At 38.3% G+C, this 20262-nt stretch overlaps 1 protein-coding gene across 3 annotated transcripts; it reads left to right on the forward strand.

Annotated features, from left to right (window-relative positions):
- Positions 1-727: 727 nt before the first annotated feature.
- rem1 (RAS (RAD and GEM)-like GTP-binding 1) lies at positions 728-19859 on the forward strand. Of its 3 annotated transcripts, none has more exons than XM_042402700.1 (11): positions 728-813; positions 1896-2019; positions 2295-2527; positions 2955-3008; positions 3503-3659; positions 6256-6349; positions 8358-8473; positions 11439-11861; positions 16501-16583; positions 18809-19016; positions 19128-19859. In XM_042402700.1, the coding sequence occupies exons 8-11, from the start codon at positions 11495-11497 to the stop codon at positions 19403-19405; spliced, it is 936 nt and encodes a 311-aa protein (XP_042258634.1). In that variant the 5' UTR covers positions 728-813; positions 1896-2019; positions 2295-2527; positions 2955-3008; positions 3503-3659; positions 6256-6349; positions 8358-8473; positions 11439-11494; the 3' UTR covers positions 19406-19859. The 3 variants fall into 3 exon arrangements, with proteins under 3 accessions (XP_042258634.1, XP_042258625.1, XP_042258643.1); XM_042402691.1 differs by having other exon boundaries at positions 11461-11861; XM_042402709.1 differs by lacking the exons at positions 728-813; positions 1896-2019; positions 2295-2527; ... (1 more) ...; positions 3503-3659; positions 6256-6349 and having other exon boundaries at positions 8268-8473; positions 11461-11861.
- The last annotated feature ends 403 nt before the right edge of the window (positions 19860-20262 follow it).

The raw sequence follows: 20262 nt of genomic DNA on the forward strand, positions 1-20262 counted from the left end.
ACCTCCCCTCAATTTAAGGAGAAAAACAAACAATAACAAAAAAGGAAAAACAAAACTAAGCTAACATAATTTAGGAAAATAGGCTACAACAACAAAATCTTAACAAAACTCTATTAATATGACTAATAAAAGTTTATTGACCTCAATAACTGGACTTTAGTGGTGGTCATGGTGGGAACCATGCTAAGTCGGTTGTGCGCCCAAGCAGCTGGTGGAAAGCTGAAAGGGTCACAATTCATCTCAGTTTCCCCAGCATTTTAAACACCACCAGCACGCACCAGGCCCAGGACACATTCACATACACACTGCTAAAATAATGTGGCCATATAACATTGAAAAGTTATCAAAATCTTGAGTTTTCTATGAAAGCCTTTGACATGGCAATGCATCTAATTCCGATGTTTCACCATGAAACAGGAAGTTGTTGTAACTCAAAAGTCCAACCTGTACCAAATTTCTCATCTCCAGACCATCTCCGAATGTGTCTGAGTGATCGGATGCATATTCAATGTGTCTTGGGTTCATTCACACATGTACTTAGAGCTGTCCACTTGTGATCGGATCACCCAAGATGTATTTTAATGCCAGGTGTGAACAGAGGCAGAATATTCCTCTAAGTTTAAATGATGATCAGCTTTGTGCAGTTTATGTCCATCTCTTGACAGTTCTGATTGGTTTAAGAAATTCAAACATTACAGAATGTTTTCTTTCAACTTTCTCAGAATGACAGAGGGTTAAACCTTTCTGTTTGAATTAATTTCAGAACAACAAGCTGATTTCATTCAAACAACAGGGTCCCTACAGGAGAGGCAGGTATGTTAAACTTACAAATCAACACATGCAGGATTATGAGCTAATCCTTACTGTCTGTTGTAATATTAAACTAGACTACGTGTGCTGCTAGCGTCCCCAAGATGCTGCTGTGTTCATTACAACCATAATATGAACAAACAACATCTAATGATTTATCTGTTCTTAGAGCCATAAGGCCAATTTATGGCTGCCACATCCACACACATGAATATGCACACAGATACAAACATGCATCAGGGTTGTAAAAAAAAAAAGTTAAAAAATAAAATTGTGTATACAACCACTGAATGAGAATAGGCCTAAGGAGAGTACATACATACAGTGCACAAAACAACCAACCACCATGTTTTTGTAGTGCATGCACACTTGGTGCACTTGTAGTGCGGACAGTCCACCTGGTCACAGATTTTGGGCTGCAAGGACCCTTGTAGACTTGGACAGACGTCGTCACAGCACAAAGACCTACACAGACGCGGAAACAATGAATTGGCCTTTACTAGCAGTGGAGCTAAAAAATTAAAGTTTGTCCTGTGGGTGCTGCTGAAGGAAAGGTCATAGGGGTCATTAAATCTTAAGGGTTCATCCTCTTGAGCAGGAATGATTTTAGGATATTCTAATAGAAATCTGTCCAGTAGTTTTTTTTTATATGTCTCATTCTGAACCTGAAAATGTGAATTCTTAAATTTATATCATTTATTCTTGACAACATGTATTAATATAAAAGTTTTTGCTGCAGTAAAGATCTCTCCAGTGCTGCCACTTCTTGCAAGTTGAGCTTCTTTTTTTCTGAATGCAGCACTAAAGAGACGTGTACCGGAAGGGACCTGTTTCAACTGGAATAAATCATTATTTTTACTTTTCACCTGCCTGATATTGTTGTTCTGCTTTTTAAAAGTAGTAAAGAGTATTGTCCAGAAGAACTGCTAAATGGAGTTTGTAGTGAGATTGTTTTCTCAACTGCCGGTTTCAATCTCAAGTACAAACTTTAAACCTCAGTGTCACTCAAGTCTACTTTTTTTCCTAAAACAGGTGTTTAGTGTTGAGGAGCAGTGTACATACAGTATCTGCATCTTTTTGCTCAGGTGTCAGTGTGATGATGACCGATCAGGTGACCTATGACCTCTTCATTGTGTCCCTGGTGGTTCTGCTGCTGGTTCTGGTGGTTCTATTGGTTCTCTGTTGGACCCTTAAACTCAGCAGAAGCAGGTAAGAACTTATAACTGCCTCATACAGACATCAGCATGTTTCTTTTTACATTTAGGTGATTGCAGATTTTTCTTTGTGTGATGTAAACAAAATAAAGTATCCTGGTCTTTCTCTGGTTATTTTTATTAAACGTCCTCCCTCAGCTCAGAGTAGATGTTCTGAAACATGATCTTGTTTATTAAAACATCATCAGAGTGTTTCTCTGCAGCACACTTAGGTAGGTGTGAGCTGTGGTTCAGAGTTTTGAATTGTCTTTGTGGGCTCTGATTCCTTAGCAACTTCACACAGCTGCAGATCACAGCAGGACAACCCGTTCGCATCCTGACCATCAGAACTGAACCAAACCAGGTCCACCAGCTGCTGGACCACCTGCTGGACCGAGTCCTTCTTCAGGTGGAACCTGGAGCAGAACCTAAAGAGGAACACGGAGAGGAACTTAGAGAAGAACGTGGATCTGATTTTGTATCAGAACCAGAGATTTCAGCAGCAGAGTCTGTCCCCAGCAGAGGTAGGTGTTATTGAACCAAACCTTTTCAGGACTATAAGACGTTAGATTTCCCGTTCAATACATCTCCCTCTTCTCATGTGGAGTGTAAATATAAACACAGATTTTAAAAAATTAAAAACAAAAAAAAAAGATAATAACTCTCACCTGAGACAAAGCTGTGATTTTGGGCTGTAAAATGAAAATGACTTTTAAGTTATTCAGACTTTGAGGTGATGTTCAACTTTCAATCTAACCTTTACTTTTAATCAGTTCAGCTCACACAGCAACAGCTCCATCTGCTGGACATGAAAGGGAACCGCAGACGTTTCTGTCACTGAGCCCTTTTTGCAGGAGATCTGACAAAAGACTGTGGAAAAATCTAAATGGCTCACATTTGAATTAATTGACATTTACAGAAGTCTGATGTAGATTTGTTTCTCTCCTGCAGCAGTGAACGCTCTTAACTTGTGGAAATGGATCACATTTGCAGCTCCTCCTCCAGGTGAGGAAAAAGATGTTCAAAAGTTTGTATGGATCTGTAGTTACATAAATAAAATACAGTAAATACGTACTCTATTAAATATAAAATGGTTATGATATAAGTTGATATACTGAACATATTTACTGCATAAAATTCCATTTTTATTATTCTAATGTATCCCTTATTTCTCTAATTCTACATTTAATTGGGTAAACCATAATATAAAATATTTCTTAATATAACAAATAAGTATACAAGGAATGCATTTAACATTTTAACATATAGTATTACTGTATATAATAATACTTCATGATATTTTTATATATTTTTTATTTGCTGTACTATTATTTTGTTTTCGTTACATAGTAATTCAACATTATTCATTTAAATTTATAACATTTGATATGTCGTATTTTTTCTGAAATTTTTATTCATTATTATTTAAACTTAAACTTAACTTGTTATATTTTTAAAGTAGTTTATAAATCAATTAACCTTAATGTCCTGCTATGCAGCCAGTCCCCCTGCTGCTCAGGATCAGGATCAAACCGAGGACCTCCGTTCCCAGGGGTCAGATGCCTCTCTCGCCTCTCAGAGCGCCTCCTGCAGTGCATGCTGGGAGAAGGAGGAGCAACATGATGAGTCAGAAAGAGAGAAATAAATGAAGCAACTGTGAGGATAAAGGACTTTTATATTTAATATGAATAACACTTAAATACATATTGACTGATTTTTTTTCATATGGTATTAATATGAACATACTAAACACATACTGTATTTAGTAGCAATAAAAATGATGTAAGGTGCTACTTTTTCCCTTCTGTGCTTACTATTGTTAGTCCCTGAATTAACCTTAATCCCACCGATTAGGGTACCCGCAGACCCTAGAGATATACTTTTTGTCATATCTCACAGGTGCTTAATTCTGTCATTCATATTTTTTATGACTTGTCAATCGATTTGTTCCTAATAACTTCATATCATTGTTTTCAGATTCTGTTTTAGTTAGGGCTTTTAAAAAATACCAATGTATTGAGTTCATGTTTGCCAAGGATCCTAATTTAAAGTATAACACACTATTAGGGGGGTAGGAGCACTCTGTCCGTCATTTTGAAGGCTTTGTGGAAAGATTATACTTGGAATAAAAGCTGCAATTTGTATTAAGTAAAGGTATTTCATTTTGTTTTACACAGTATGCAAATTAACTGCAATTCTCCTAAAATAATAATAATAATCAGATGACATTAATTACATAAGTAATAATGTTTTGAGGAGAAATAAGTTAATATTTTGCTATGATGGTTGTTTCTTACAGTAGTTAATTCTTTGGCATCCCAGTCGGTGGTCCTGATGGTGGATGAGGGTTAAAAGACATGACAATCAACTTAAGACTGACAGCAGCTTCCGGTTCTCTGTTTTGACACTTTAGTTTATATTTAGATCACTGACGGAGCCTTTAAATTAAATTGTGTCAGCTTCATTCATTTATTATTATTTATCACTGATGTTTAATGTTCATAGAGGGCCTGAGAAAACTAAAACACTAAATTAAACTGTTGGTTTCACTGCAGCAGCGGAGTGTTGCATTTCCTCCTGTGACCATGTTGGGGCAGTAGGAGCCAATATTCCACATAATAGACTACCAGCATCAGTACAGTAACTACTGATAGGTCAACAAGTTCCATATAGTTCATTAATTCATTTCAACACTTGTGCTGTAAAATAAAATAACAGACGAACTGCAAAAATGTATTTTGGCAGTTTTTCTTTTTTTGGCAGTTTAAGGATTCATAAAGGTTTTTCATATCAGTTGAGAAGAGTTTAAAGTTAGGAATATTGTTTGTTATTGATGATGTATGGATATGTTAATTCTCTAAAAGACAATATTAAAGAGAACTTGGTTGTCATTGTCTTAAATTGGGTGCAAAGTCGTTTAGAAATACATTTTTAAAACTATGTAAAAGTATCAAATAGACTATATTAAATAACAATATGAGTCCAAAACTATACAAAATAAAATAAAATTGTGATTATCACTCACTGGTTCCTTTTCTGGTACTGAAAGAAACTGTATTTTAGACTCACTGGATTGGATGAGGTGATCTGGCAGGAAACTCCTCCTCTTAGATTTTAAACTTTTAAACTGAGGGGGCGGATGCAATCTAAACATCTGTGATGTGTTGAGGTTAAGGAAGACCACTCACACTAACACAGAGGAAGTGATGTGTGGTTCTCTATAATCTTATTTTCCATGTCAGTTCATGTGTAAACTATGGAAAACTATGCCAGAAAACAACAGAAAAACACATGGAAAGTTAAGAATAAATAAATAAAATTCAAATATGAGATAGTAAATTAACTTATTTTGACTTCCTAAGTATCACGCTTTTGTTTTAGCAGATTGGACTACTGTAACGCCTTGTTCCAAAGAAAACTTTAAAACAATTACAACTCATCCAGAATGCTAAGTAAGGGTGCTTACAAGAACAAAAAAAGCCAAACACATCACATCTATTCTTAAAACCTTGAGTCAGTTTCAGAATCCATTTTAAAATCCTCTTACATGTTTTTAAATCAGTCAACAGCTCTGGCTGTAAATATATTTCTCAAATGCCAGTTCCTTATGAACCCACTAGAACCCTTGATCATCAGGGACCGGTCTATTAATTGTCCCTCAGGTTAACACTGAACATGGGGAAGCAGCTTTTAGACAGTTTAAGATGGGCCCCATCTGTAGATACTTTTAAATCCAGACTTAAAGCTCATCTGTTCCCCAAAGCCTTTGACTGAACACTAGCTTAGACCTCAGCAGTCACTTTAAGTGCTTTTATAACTATACATGTTTCATGTGCCTACATTATCATGCTTTTATATGTATTTTATATGTTTACATTTGTGTTTCTGTAATGCTTTTACATGTGTATCTACCTCATTTTAAATATTCAGTTGTACATGTTTTTAATTTATTTTAGTTTGATTGTTTTAATAGTGATGTTATTATCCTAACATTGGTGTTTTTATTTAATAACTTTAATTGTTCTTACTACAATATTATTTTTATTTTATTTTCTGTAAAGCACTTTGAATTGCCCTGGGTTTGAAATGTGCTATATGAATAAAGTTGCTTTGCATTGCCTACAGTAACTCACAATGACTTTTGAAGCACCCTGGAGTCATAATTTTGAGATACTATGATACCATTTCTACCCGGTCATCTTTTTTACATTTAATTTCATTTAATCATCTGGCATTTCCCTTTTGTCCAAAGCAACATACAAATGAGTCACAATCCAAGCCACAGTAGATGAAGGAGAAGTCTTTGACAAAAAGTACCTCAGCACTCAGTCCCACATTCATATTAGGTGAGTAATTACTCTCGGAGGAGGTAGGTCTTCAAATTTTTTTTGTTTCTCTTCCTGGCAGAAACGGGCTTAAAGGGATAATTCAGGGATTTAGTATTTCGCCTCCATAAAGGTGGTTAAATAAAAGAAAACAATGGTCAAAATCTGAGCAGCAGAGGCAGAGATATCCTGATTTTAGTCCCTTGTATGAGTGAAGCTCCAGAAACACTGCATTTCCCATAATGCAAGTGGATAGAGTCTTTCAATAGACCCTCTCTGCCTAGGAAAATCACACATCTTTGAACCTCCACACCTTTGTTATGCAGGCTTTCTGTTCATCAGAGCCTATTTCTCTGAATTAACAAAGGTACTCTGGAGCCACAGAGGACAATATACAACTGTTGTGATTGGCTGATAAGACTAACCATGACTTCATGTGTAAACTTAGTGGAATGCCCCTTTAATATTCCAAGCTCAAATGGGATGAACAAGCAGCGACCACCAGGCAACAAGGCAGATACACCCCCAAACATACCTGCTAGTTAGTAAACTGGTATTCTTAGTTAGCTAGTTAGTAAACTGATATCTTTGTCAGCTTGTTAATTAGTAAATTTGTATCTTAATCACCTAGCTAGTAAGTAAACCGGTATTTGTATCAGCTTGCTTGCATTTTAATCACCGCCCTAGTATATAAACTGGTATCTTCACCAGTTTGTGAGTTAGTAAAGTGGTATCTTCATTTAATGTGACTAAATTGGTAATGTAAGTGTTTAAAATACTGCGTATTGACAAAATTGCATCATATCCATTAAACTTGGCTTTAATTACAATGAATGATTGGCTGATGTGAGGCGTCCATGTTTGCTTGGTTTTCAGGCGCTTCCATATGATTAAGTGCCAAGTCAGATATATCTGGACTTTCAGAAAAATCAGTTTCCCAGTTTTAATTATGACTTGGAGGTTGATGTGAGCGCAATTTACAAGTTTGAAAACTCGTAATTAAGGTAATTCAAATACGTTATGAATGCGACATGAGTTAGCTAAGTAGTTAACCGCTAGTTAGTTAATTGGTCCTTGGTATCACTAGGTTTTTATCTGCTAGTTAGTAAACTGCTAATCAGAGAAATGGTCCTACATCAGCTGGTCCTACATTTGCTAACTAGTTAGTGAACTTTTACTTCATCAGCCAACTATGCTCTCTAATATTCAATTGATGGGTAATTTTTATGTTTTTCTTATTATCGACAAATTTAATGTGCAGAACCAAACTAATAATGAATTGATCCTTATTGATTCTGTATATCCAAAGCCTGCTATATCTTATTCGAAGACCTCCATTATTGTCCAAAAAACTATTAAAGTTGCACACGACACAACGTTGCTCTGATTGACATGTTCCTTCACATGTTCCAAGAGTCTGGTCACGTTAGTTTGTTTAGCAATGTCTCTAAAGACTAATAACAATTATCATTTTTTCAGTCTCCAGAGAGCAGTTCCATGTGGATGTGATTTGTTGACAGTCAGAAAAATTGCCAGCTGTGTCCTTTAATGAGTTTCTTTAAACTTGTGTTCAATAGAAGAAACTTTTCTAGTCATTTAGTATTAAAGTTGATAAAAAACTGGATATTCAAAGCTTTTATCCAGTCCATTGTATTGTCTATGGTGATAACTATAACACTCATCCTACTTTAAATGTTAGATGGAGTCAGAGACAAAAACATATTATCATTCAATGTTTCAAATGTAAACTAGTCACTGCTGACTGAACTGGTCGTGAAGCCAATTTTTTCTTTTAGGTCAAACAGGAAGTGACTAAAATGTTTCCTAAACCAACTCACCCTCTACGCTGATAAAACAACACACACACACACACACACACTCCCTCTCTCTCTCTGTCTCTCTCCCTCCTCAGATATCTGTTTCTCCTCTGCTGTCGCTCTGATACACACACACACAGAGGGAGGTAGATAACTCTGTGATTCCACTGCTGAATTTTTAACGCTGTTGTGGAACTTTTTTTTTTTTCCAGGCGGGTTACTGTGGCACCAGGGTACTGTTACACCGACAGAGACAGAGAGACAGGGTTCAGTTCAGTTCTGTTGTTTACTGAGGCTGGACGGACAGAGACTGTTCATGGGGTGTACAGTAAGTTTATCTATCTATCCATCTATCTCTCTACCTATCTATTGCATGCTATTTTCTGCTAACATTTTTATTTCTGAGGTTTTCCGGCTGTCTCTTAAAATAAAAGCACATGTTAAATTTTATGTTTTCACACCTTAAATATTATATCTCACATGTGTGAAATTTACAAAAACAAATTCACATGATATTGATTTTCAGATATTTTACATGCAAAAACATCAATTTCACATGTAATATCACATGTGAAAACATTTTTACATTTGGTAAATTTACATACGTAGCCTCATGTGTTTTTGGACATATCACATGACAAACTTCACATGCTACAGGCAGATGTTTTTTTCAGACATTTCACACGTAAAGTGTAATTCTGAAATGTGAAAACAAACTTCACATGCATGTTTTGTATTGGGTTTCCAGTTGTTTTCATGTTAACTAAAAGCGCCTGATGTAATTCATTAACTTTTTTCAACAATCGAACTAGCAGTCATATACTGTATGATACTGTGCATGAGTGACCTGTGACCTTTGACCTCCTGGCTGTCTGGTCTTGTAGTTCTGTTGTGAGTGAAGAATTAGAAACAGAAAGACTGAAACTTAAAATATAGTTACAGATGATGAACAGTAATTTTGAAGATTTTTTAAAGGATTTTAATGCTGTTTATTAAAAATAAGTTACTGTAACTTGTTTACTATCACGCCAGACAGATGATCTTGTCATGCTCGGCACCTTTAATTTATTTATCTTTAATTTATTTGAATTATTTATTGTAGGAGGTTTGTTTGTCTGTCTGTGCGCTGTTATGCATACCAGAGGACTACATGGGTCCATTCGGCACCGAGTAACCAAGATCCAAGCTACCAAGTTGAGCGGATTCCAAATTATATTTAATAATGAATTAATCTTTCATTATATTTATTCTAATCCGATTTTTACTTATTTGAGTTTAGAAAATTATATTAACAGTCACTTCAATTGATTCTTTAGTCAGTACTGTCATTGTAACAGTAGTTCTTTGTCTTTTTCCTGAGAAAATCCTGTTTTTCTGCTCTCTAGACCAATAAGACTGGGTCAAAACCTAACATATGGCTGGACCATGTATGGTCTATGTGCAAAACCGTCACCAGTTCATTACAGGGTCAGTGGTAATATCTATAATGTGAATTCTTTGATATTAAATGTTAATCTGCAATTTTCTGTAGTGGTCCCAGTATTATTTGTTGTTAAAGTGTACTGAAGGAGCATATCATATGGCATGGTTAAGTTGCATCTGAGTCAAAAAAAGGGTATAAATGCAAGAACAAATCTTTCCACTGATATATTTGGGATGTTTGATTTGAAAGAGAACTTATTTTAATTTTAATTATAACTATTCTAATTATCTACTAACTCCCCCTGCGTTCATCTGTTTCTATCTGCAGATGTCTGTAAACATATTATGTCATCCACATGTTTACGTAGGATTAGCATGCTAGCATGCCTAGCATGCTATGCTAACTGTCTGTCAGCTGTGTGACTTTATATCTGTGCTGTGACGTCTTTCAGAGCACACAAATACTGTAAACACATCTGTCGCCTGCCCAGCACAGTGCTGTTAAACAGGAAACACTGAAGCTACACCTTATTTTTATACAGTCTGTGGACTACACACATGCTATGCTAACAATGCTAGCCATGCTAACTAGCTGCTAGCCACTGTGCAGGCTGGTAAAATGGATCCAATATGTCTCTTTGTGTTTGCGGGTTGGTGCTCCCCTCAGTGTCAGAGCCTCCGTGTGAGACGTTTTGGTCTGTAAATGTGTGTTTTTAAACTTATTTCAGGGCTGCGCTCAGAGGCTCTGCTGTAAATGTCCCCTGGGTATGTAATTGAAACTGTTCGTATCAATTCATTTTGAAAGAGCAAGGGCCAATGGCGAGACACCGGGCTGGCCAACCAATGGTGTAACTTAATCACTCAGTGATTCAGTCTTTCAGTCGGGACAGACATTTGGGGTTCATGGACATTTGGTCCATGGTCAGTCCAGCCAAAGGAATAAATTCAAATACAAATCTGTGATGTTATCTTGTACTTCACACCCCCAGAGGACACAACAACATCACAGTCACTTTGATCTGGGTCCCAATCAAGATACATAAAAATGTACATCAGAATGTAAACAATCATAATATATATTTTCTAACTTGGTATTTGCATCCTCTGATATTTTCAACGATTTTTTTACTCAAATCCTAGTTGGATCAGAGAGTAGTTACAGAGCTCTGAGAATTCAGAGATTAACAAAACTAACTAATTAACTTTTCTTTTGTTCTTTTCTACAGTTAAATTGTTGTCACCATAACTTCCTCATTCAACCAATGCACAAATCCCATTAGATAAACATGTAGGTCAACGTATTTGGGGTCAAAGTTCGACTTGGAATTTAGAAAATCAAGAGAGGACACACACTGTCTCCATTGGAAATAAACTGCATTTATTATTATTTGTTTTAACCACTATTTTACCAGGAGATTTCTCTCCATGCTGCCATTAATTGAGAGTCACATAAAAAAATCTATTATACTTGCATTTTTCATCGCCCTCTATGGTTAAAGTTTTCAGTTTGTTGCACCTGTAACCACACCCAACATTGATGTCACGGTGTACTGACACACCCTGGTGTACACCTCTACATCACTGCAACAGCAAGGAGAGAGGTTAACCAACTGGAGGTTGACAGTGATCTTTGCTTGTAAAATGTTGATGAATAGTGTCTTAGATAGTGGACCCAAAAGTCTTGCATCATGTTTTGTCTTTTAAGAAATGCTGAGATTAGTTTGGAGATGGGGGCAGGATTTCTGCTCTCTATTTTGCACCAGTGTAACACTCTGTGGTTGGTTGATCTGAATGTCAATCAAAAGAAACTATCTAGAATTTTAAACATGTTAAAGTCCACAGTGGACTAGACTTAATTCTGAAACCTGTAGCCTCCTGTCTCCATCTCCTCAGGCCCATCCTGTCCTGATGCTGCTACCATAGAAACATGACCCTCAACACCCAGAGAGAGAAGGAGCCCCTGCGGCGGCGAGGCAGCACACCTACTCCTCCCGCTCACTTCTACCAGCACCCGTCCTGGACTCAGGATGCCCAGCTGCCTGGCAGAACCCAGACTGACCTGGAGCAGCCCCGTCCCCAGCGCAGACACCTTCCTCTAGGACAGTCGGCGTCCTACCACCCTGGAGACAAGTCCCTCCACTACCGCGCACAGTGGAGTTCAGACTCAGATGATGATTCACAAAGCGACTCGGACTGTGTTTACAGAGTGATGTTGTTAGGTGACCATGGCGTCGGAAAGACCAGCCTTGCAGGAATCTTTGCAGGAATCACGGAGAAAGACGAACAACCTGGAGGTGGGTGGGTTTAGTTGTCTGATTATTTTAACTAGGTGAACTATTAATCCTTAATGTTTTCACTTTGAACGAATGCTATATTTGATACTTTTCCTTGATGACACTTTTTTCTTGTAGCTGCTGTTAATTGCGCTCTATAAATGTTCCTCTGAATGTTGGTCCTGGCCAGGCTGCACATTTCCAGCAAATAATCAGATTAAAGGGAAATTTCACCATGTTTTATTTGGATGTCCAATCAGTGTTTATGGTAAATGTAATCAACTGAAGCAATAAATTCCTCGGTGCATGCTATATTGTCCAAGAAAGCTGAGTTTTCCTGCTTGGGGAGCCGTGTCAGCAGTACCTTCATGTACCAGGATGTGTTGTGTGCGAGCTTCTGACGCCTCTCTCCGCTGCATTTCTTCGGTTGCGTACTCTGGCTCAAATATATACGGCTGAATATCAGAGTCAGCCAAAACACTGTTAAATGTATCCTCATCCATAACATCCTCTGCACTCATATTATGGGATGCCATTTTCGCTGTTGGAAACGTAGCTAGCTTGCAATACCAAGCAAAGAGAACAAGGAAGTTTTGTTTTTGAGTGCCATCTAGAGCACACCCCCTGGCTACCCAGAGGCAGAGACTAGAAATCCAAGGTGAAATAGCCTGTAGTTCTTCCTTGCTCCCAACTACATAATTGTGCACGTCAAATGACGGTGCTGGTGCCAGAAGAACAACAGATTTGGCAGCTGTGCCCCAGAGACACAGATAACATTGGCAACAACTGCACTATATCCCTAATTTTGATAGCTAGAGATAAGATTGAATATCGGCGAAATGGTCCTTTAAATATGTTGCCAGGAAGTAATCCAAGCATGCAGAAGAAATAATGAATGTTGCATTTGCAAGAGAACAGCTATAAACTAGAAAAAAGTTCATCTGTTTTTTTTTTTCAAATATACATTTTAGACTAGACTACACTTTATTTAACTTCTGAAAGATGAAAGTTGCACATTTTTCCTCTTACAAATAAAAAGTTGAATTTGTAAGGAATAAAGCACAACTTTCCTTAATTCAACATGCTCTGGGGTTTTGCTGCTACAGCCTTTCTTGGTTTGGTAGCTCATGGAGGCCGATGTTAGCTAACCTCAGACAGATATTGCTGTATAATTGAAGTCCGTTTTCTGACTTTATGGCTTTTATTAACTAATACAAACAGTAAAAACTGATCCTCAGTCTTAATTGGCAATGTTTTAAAAGAATATTCCACTGATTTTCCACATTAAAATCAGTTTACAGGTTATACTTAGTTCTACTCAGCCATTGAAAACAGTTGTATAAGGTCCCCAAATCTGTGATGACATAGTATTGTCGGTTATCTCAGCTTGGAATTGGATATTACAAATTTATCAGAAAGTCTGAGTAACAAACTGGAGTTGTAGACCATCGATGAATGATATGAGCTGGATACCAAACTCACAGATGGTGCACATTCATTCTCCCACTGGCCTTGCCGCCATATTCCCACTCAGCCCACAGACTTTACGTTAGAATACCATCATACTTAAAGTTTTACAAATATAAAAACTTCATGGATTAAAGAAATAGCTTGAGATAAATCAGCTTTTTTGCAGTTTGAGGTGTTTGGTTAAAAGTTTTACAGACATCTACAGACATTTATAGCAGTGGTCTATGTAGAAAATGCTTTTCGGGCAGCAGGGGATTTCTTTAGTTGCAGCACTGCAGTTGGTGTCTGGGAAAAATTGGCAGCGAGACTGAGTGACTGCACCGAATCCAGCTCTCTTAATACATTCGTGGTGTGGAGATTGAAAGACATGTCTATTTACCAGGCAGGGAGGCTGTACTGAAACAAACTATCCAGTTGCATCATAGAAAACATATAATCCAGTTTTGGAGCTTGACCCATACTATGGACGAAAAGTCTTGATATCTCAACCATTTGACCATTCTTTTTTGAATTTTCACAAGTCCAACAACTTTGTGCAAGTGATGGACTAAATCATTGGATCACTCATAAGGATAAGGCTAGTGATTTTCTATCATCTTTTTTATTGTCAACAAATCTCATGTACAGAGCCAAACCACACAATACGTACTGTAGTAGGATGAGTTCATTGTTGGTTTGGGTCTTGGGCCACAAGATTTTTTGACCATAACAAAAATATAGAAAATCGCCAGCCTTATCCTTTAATGTTTTCTATTGTTGTGTTGTAGCTTTCACTCTAACTCAGACATCAGCAGATTATTCAGTTTCTGCCCTGACTTTGTTCTGACATCACAACCTTGAACGACCTGATATCATCGATCGGCTCCTGTGTCACGTGTTGCTTGGCCTGAGGCCATGATTGACAGCCTGTATTGATCAAATGATAGTCTGACATGATGTGTGAGGGCAGAGTCTGTCTGCTGTTAGTTTTCAGGTTGACTGAGCTTCGTGTTTGGTTACTCTCTCTGCTTTTAGTTTAACATGTTTTTATTGTTGTTGTCGTTGTTGTATGCTCACAGTCCTGATGCTCCTATTTGCTAGTTATTGACTGTGTTGTCATTGTTGTTTACCAGGATGTTGTTTGTCTCTTTTTGACTACAGATATACAGTGTAACTGTGATTTATTGTTGATCCTCCATGTTATTTATTGTTTTTAGCCACATAGCTGCATGAGTCTAGGGATGATGATGTTGGACAGCTGGTCAGTTGGTCCACCACTGGACTGAAATATCTCCACAGCTATTGGATGGATTGCCATGAAATTTGTGAAAGTAATAACTTGGGTGATTTCATGACTTTCCATACAGTTCTGCTTGAGAATTTGTGAACCCTGTAGAATTTTCTGTATTTCTGCGTAAATATGACCTGAAACCTTATCAGATATTTACACAAGTCCTAAAACTAGACAAAGTGAATCCAATTAAACAAATGAGACAAAGATCGTCTTTTTCATTTATTTATTGAGGAAAATTATCCAATCTTACACATTTGTGGGAGGCAAAAGTATGTGAACCCTTGCTTTCAGTAACCGGTGTGACCCCCTTTTGCAGCAATAACTTCAACCAAACGTTTCCGGTAACTGTTTATCAGCCCTGCACATCAGTTCGGAGGAATTTTAGCCCATTTGTCCATACAGAACAGTCTCAACTCAGGGATGTCGTGGGCGTCTTTGCATGAAAGCTAAGTCTATGCTTCAGGTCCTTCCACAGAATTCCAAAACATTATCTTTCTAATGCTGTAACCATTCTTTGGTAGAGCAACTTGTCGTTTAGTGTTGTTGTCTTACTGCATGACACACTTTCTGTTGAACTTCAGTTCACAGACGGATACCTTGACATTTTCCTGTAGAATTTGCTGGTACAACTCAGAGCTCATAGTTTCATCAATGATTGCAAGCTGTCCTGGTTCAGAGGCAGCAAAGCAGCCCAAACCATGATACTACCACCACCATGTTTCACAGATAGGATAAGGTTCTTATGCTGGAATGCAATGTTTGCTCATCGCCAAACAGAACACTTCTCATTCAAGCCAAAAAGTTCAATTTTGGCCTCATCCATCCACAGAACATTGTTCCAATCACCTTCTGGCTTATCCATGTGGTCTTGAGCTAACTGTAGACGGCAGCAATGTTCTTTTTGAAGAGTGTCTTTTTTCCTTGCAACTCTGCCATGCACACCATTGATGTTCAATGTTCTCCTGATGGTGGACTCATTAACATCGACTGTAGCCACTGCAAGAGACCTTTAGTTTCCTAGACATTACCCTGGGATCTGTTGTGGCCTCCTGGACTATTACACGCCTGCTCTTGGTGTGATTTTTGTTGTTCAACCACTCCTGGGGAGGGCAACAATGGTGTTGGATGTCTTCAATTTGTATATGTTCTGCCTGACAACCGACTGGTTGAGTCCAAACTCTTTAGAAACGGTTTTGTAACCCTTTCCAGCTTGGTGAGCATCAACAACTCTTCTTCTAAGGTCCTCTGAAATCTCCTTTGTGTGAGCCATGACACACTTCCACAAACCTGTGTTGTGAAGCTCAGAGAACTCCAGATTTCTCTTCTTTAAATAAGGCAGGGCCTCCCAGACTCACTTGATTGTCATCCCATTGATTGAAACACCCAACTCTTATTTCCCCTTCAAATGAATTGATAATCTTAGGGGTTCACATACTTTTGCAACACACAAATATGTAACATTGGATCATTTTCCTCAATAAATAAATGAACAAGTGTTAAGTTTTTGTCTCATTTGTTTAACTGATGTCTCTTTATCTAGTTTTAGGACTTGAGTGGAAATCTGATCATGTTTTAGGTCATATTTATGCAGAAATAGAGCAAATTCTAAAGGGTTCACAAACTTTCAAGCAGCACTGTATACCACCATCATCAGGTCAAAGGTTGACTTTGTCCAATACTTTTGTTTATGATCAAATACCTGAAAAACCAATGACATACCCATCAGCCACAGCTGTACTTTGTGTTTAGTGATAATTAGCAAATGTCACATATTGTCACTGTAAGTATGTTAACATGCCGATGTTAGCATTTAGCTCAACTTACAGCTCTGCCTGAGTATGACCTGACAGAGCTGCTATGGTGGCTGCATCTGGATGCAGATTCTTAGTCTTATTGTTTGTGTTTATTTTGTTACAGAGGATACATATGAGCGAACACTGACAGTAGATGGAGAGGAAACCACACTCATCGTCATGGATACCTGGGAGAACGACAAACTGGTACATGGAGAGGGAGAGAGAGAGAGAGTGTGTGTGTGTGTGTGTGTGTGTGTGTGTGTGTGTGTGTGTGTGTGTGTGTGTGTGTGTGCATGTACAGTATTGAAACATGATATGTGGTTCTGAAGAAGGGGATTAGGGGTACATGATGTCCTGCAGAGGGACAGGGATTTAGCTGATCGGAACAGTTTGGCAGCTGTTGGATTCTTGTCCAGATCCACATAAGATAACAACAACAAGGGTGCTCACAGTTTGTTCTCCACACTTGGCCCTGAAAATGATGTGATGCCACATTTGTGATGCGATTACAACGATCATAAATTGTAAACAGTGCATGAAAGTGACACTACAGTTTGTAGTCTGGTAGTGTGATAATGTGCTAAAAATGGTGATGAAACACACACATTTTCAAACACATCGCAGCAGTGTTTCTGTTGACCGAGCAAGCACATCCATCCTGTCAAAGTTGAACAGAGGTGAACTCTGACCTTCAAATCCACCAGAGCTGGCCAGACATTTCACTGAAACAGGAAACGCACACTCGAATGGGCTTTAAGAGAAGTGAATGGCAAACAAAGTGAATATTCATTGAACAGAAATGTAATATGTCAGCACCTTTAGCTTGGTTACCAATCTTTGTGACTGTGGCCAAACTTCCTGTAGCTCATCCACAATAAATGGCATCTAATGGTTTACCAGTGAGAGGCTTTTATTGTGGAACAGCTGAAAGTGTTTGGTTTACAATATCAGTATTGAAAACAATAAATACACTCCTTTGAAGCTCTGACAGTACAACAAATGAATGCAGATCAAAAAACAGTAAGGCCTGGTGCTAGATGAAAATAAGAACAGGTAGGCGTAGAGGAACTTATGTTGTCTTAATGTTGATGGAGATTAATCGGCTGGTGACTCTGCCCATTAGGGGGAACACTTTCAGAATTTGACAGTTTTCAATACTCGTTCACAATGCAAATCAGTCACTGCTGAGCATGTTTGGAATTTCTTGCCCAGCTCAGAGAGGATACTGTGGACTACAACAGATTAAGTTGTCTTAAAGGGGACCTATTATGCTCATTTCCAGCTCTATATTTTTATTCTGGGACTCCACTAGAGTAGCTTTGCATGATTCAAAGTTAAAAAAAACTCCTTAATTATCTTATACCAGGGGGCCTGGGTCAAAAATTTACCATCTTATACCCTTTATGCAGCCCTTCAGTTCAATCTCTGTCTCTTAATAGGCAGTCTTTGCTCCTGTCTCTTTAAGGCCCCCCTCCCAATGAGCCCACTCTGTTCTTATTAGTCAGCTTTCCAGAAGCCTGATGAGAGGCAGCTGTATCAGAGTCATATTAAGTTACCGTCGATGAAAACCTAACATTTCTTGCTTTACTGCTTCACATTAAAAGCTTTTAAATGACTAAATAATGGGAGACTTTCATTGTGAAGAATTTACAGGAAATTAAATATGTTCATCACTTAAAAAGCAGAGCTTCATCAGTGGTGCTAAAAAACAGTCACATATGGAGATATTTGGAGCTATTTGTTGAGCAGCTCAGTTAGAAATAATGCAGGGAGGACTGCAGACAACCAGCACACCTCGAACAGGTAAACAACCTATTTTATTTTGCCCTGTTGTGTAATGGAGTCATGGCTTGGTGTGACTACCCCCAAAACAATGGAAAAATGCCATAATGTTAGCAGAGCGGAGCAGTGAACCCGTGTGCTGTGCGTGGAGTAGATGACCATATAAAGAAATCCTTCACAAATTGACATCAGCTCAGGCTGAAAGTAGAAAAAAACGTTGGAAAGTGAGCGTTCAGAGCAGTCTGAAGTCAGAGATTTTTGCTCACAGGGATCACTTCCACATATGTTTATCTCATTATTTGACACTTTAGCCACATTTAATATGAACATCCAACACTGTAACATTATTATATATAACTGAAAATAAGGAAAAGCACAATAGATCCCCTTTAATCTGAGCCTAGAGTTGGACCATGGAGTTTAGGACAGACCCAGAACACACTAAAGGCACTGCATGTCCTTGTGTCTGGACAGTCTCCAGACATATTTAGGCTGCATTGCTCCCTCTGCTGCCACTACAACTTTGACCAGAGGAACTTTAAAAGTGTTTATCGGATCAGTGTTTAGTAGCACTTAAAATTTGGATTTTTAAAAAAATAGATGTTTCTCTCTCTCCCTCTCTGTGTTTATGTCTCTCTACCTGTCAGGAGGGCGAGGACAGCTCCTCTCAGGACAACTGTCTAAAGGTGGGGAGTGCTTACGTCATTGTCTACTCCGTCACCGACCGATCCAGCTTCGACTCCGCTGCCGAGCTCCGTATCACACTGCGACGCACCCGCCAAGCAGAAAACCTTCCCATCATCCTTGTTGGCAACAAGAGTGACCTGGTCCGGTCCAGAGAAGTCGCTGTGGAAGGTAGGAGACAAAACTCACAAGGGATATAAACATGTATATACAGGAAACTGCTAATGGCTAACATTTGACTGAGGCGACGATAATAATATATTCTCTTTCTTTTTTTCCCAGAGGGCCGAGCGTGCGCAGTGGTCTTTGACTGTAAGTTCATTGAGACATCTGCATCTCTGCAGCACAATGTGACTGAGCTCTTTGAGGGCGTGGTCCGACAGCTCCGGCTCCGTCGTGACGGCAACGAGGCGGTCCAGCACCGACGCTCCATCTACAAACGCAAAGAGAGCATTACCCAGAAGGCTCGGCGGTTCCTGGACCGTCTGGTCGCTCGCAACAACCAGCGCATGGCGGTCAAAGTGCGCTCCAAGAGCTGCCACGACCTGGCCGTCCTCTGAAGACACCTCCTGCCAGGAGCGTCCGGTTGAACTTTCTTTGGCTCGTTGAAGTTCTCTCTGGTTGTGATGTCATGAACGATGTCATTGCCATTGGTGTAGGCGGAGATTCCCGCGATCAGCGAGTCAAAACAATCAGCAATGAACAGAGTCAGCAGACAGTAACATACTCGGTGCGATCAGTGTGACCAACTTGTTTTTCTGTTTGACTGTTTGGTCTCAAAATGTTTGTGACTTTTCCTCCAGACGACCTAAATATAAAGATACCAGACAGACTGTGAAGGATCATCACTGTAGGGTTAAAGGTTGGTTCTTGTTATTTTATTTTATTTTTTTGTATTATTTTATTCTCCATCATGGAGGTGGTCCTGTAGTTTCCTCTGTGTCCACTGTGCTGTTCTCCTGAGGTTTCTACTGTTTTTGTTTCAATACTATGCAGAATAAAGTCTTAAAGGAACAGTCCTCTCAAAATCATGTTTTACAGACATCCAATAGGAATGACCACCACTGTGATATAAATATGGATTTCATTTCAGATATTTGTCATTTTGTGCTTTTTTCATTTTTAATTTATTATTTGCCAGTGACCTCTCACCACCACCCTCAGAGTGGGGCATAGCAAATTGTCAATTGTTTTTTATTATTTTCATTTTAGATAATTTTATTTAGTTTTAAATTATTATTGTCATTTATTCTTACATTTCCCTGTATTTTTATTGTACATAGTTGATTTACTCAGATTTTGTGTATCTATGTTTTTACTTTTTCATTATCTTATTTAGCTTTTTATAATTTGATTTTTGAAATTTTTATTCTAATTTTTTCAGGCGTTTTGTTCATTTTATTTAGTTTTAAACTTC

Source organism: Thunnus maccoyii, chromosome 3, assembly GCF_910596095.1.
Source record: "Thunnus maccoyii chromosome 3, fThuMac1.1, whole genome shotgun sequence".
Lineage (NCBI taxonomy): Eukaryota > Metazoa > Chordata > Actinopteri > Scombriformes > Scombridae > Thunnus > Thunnus maccoyii.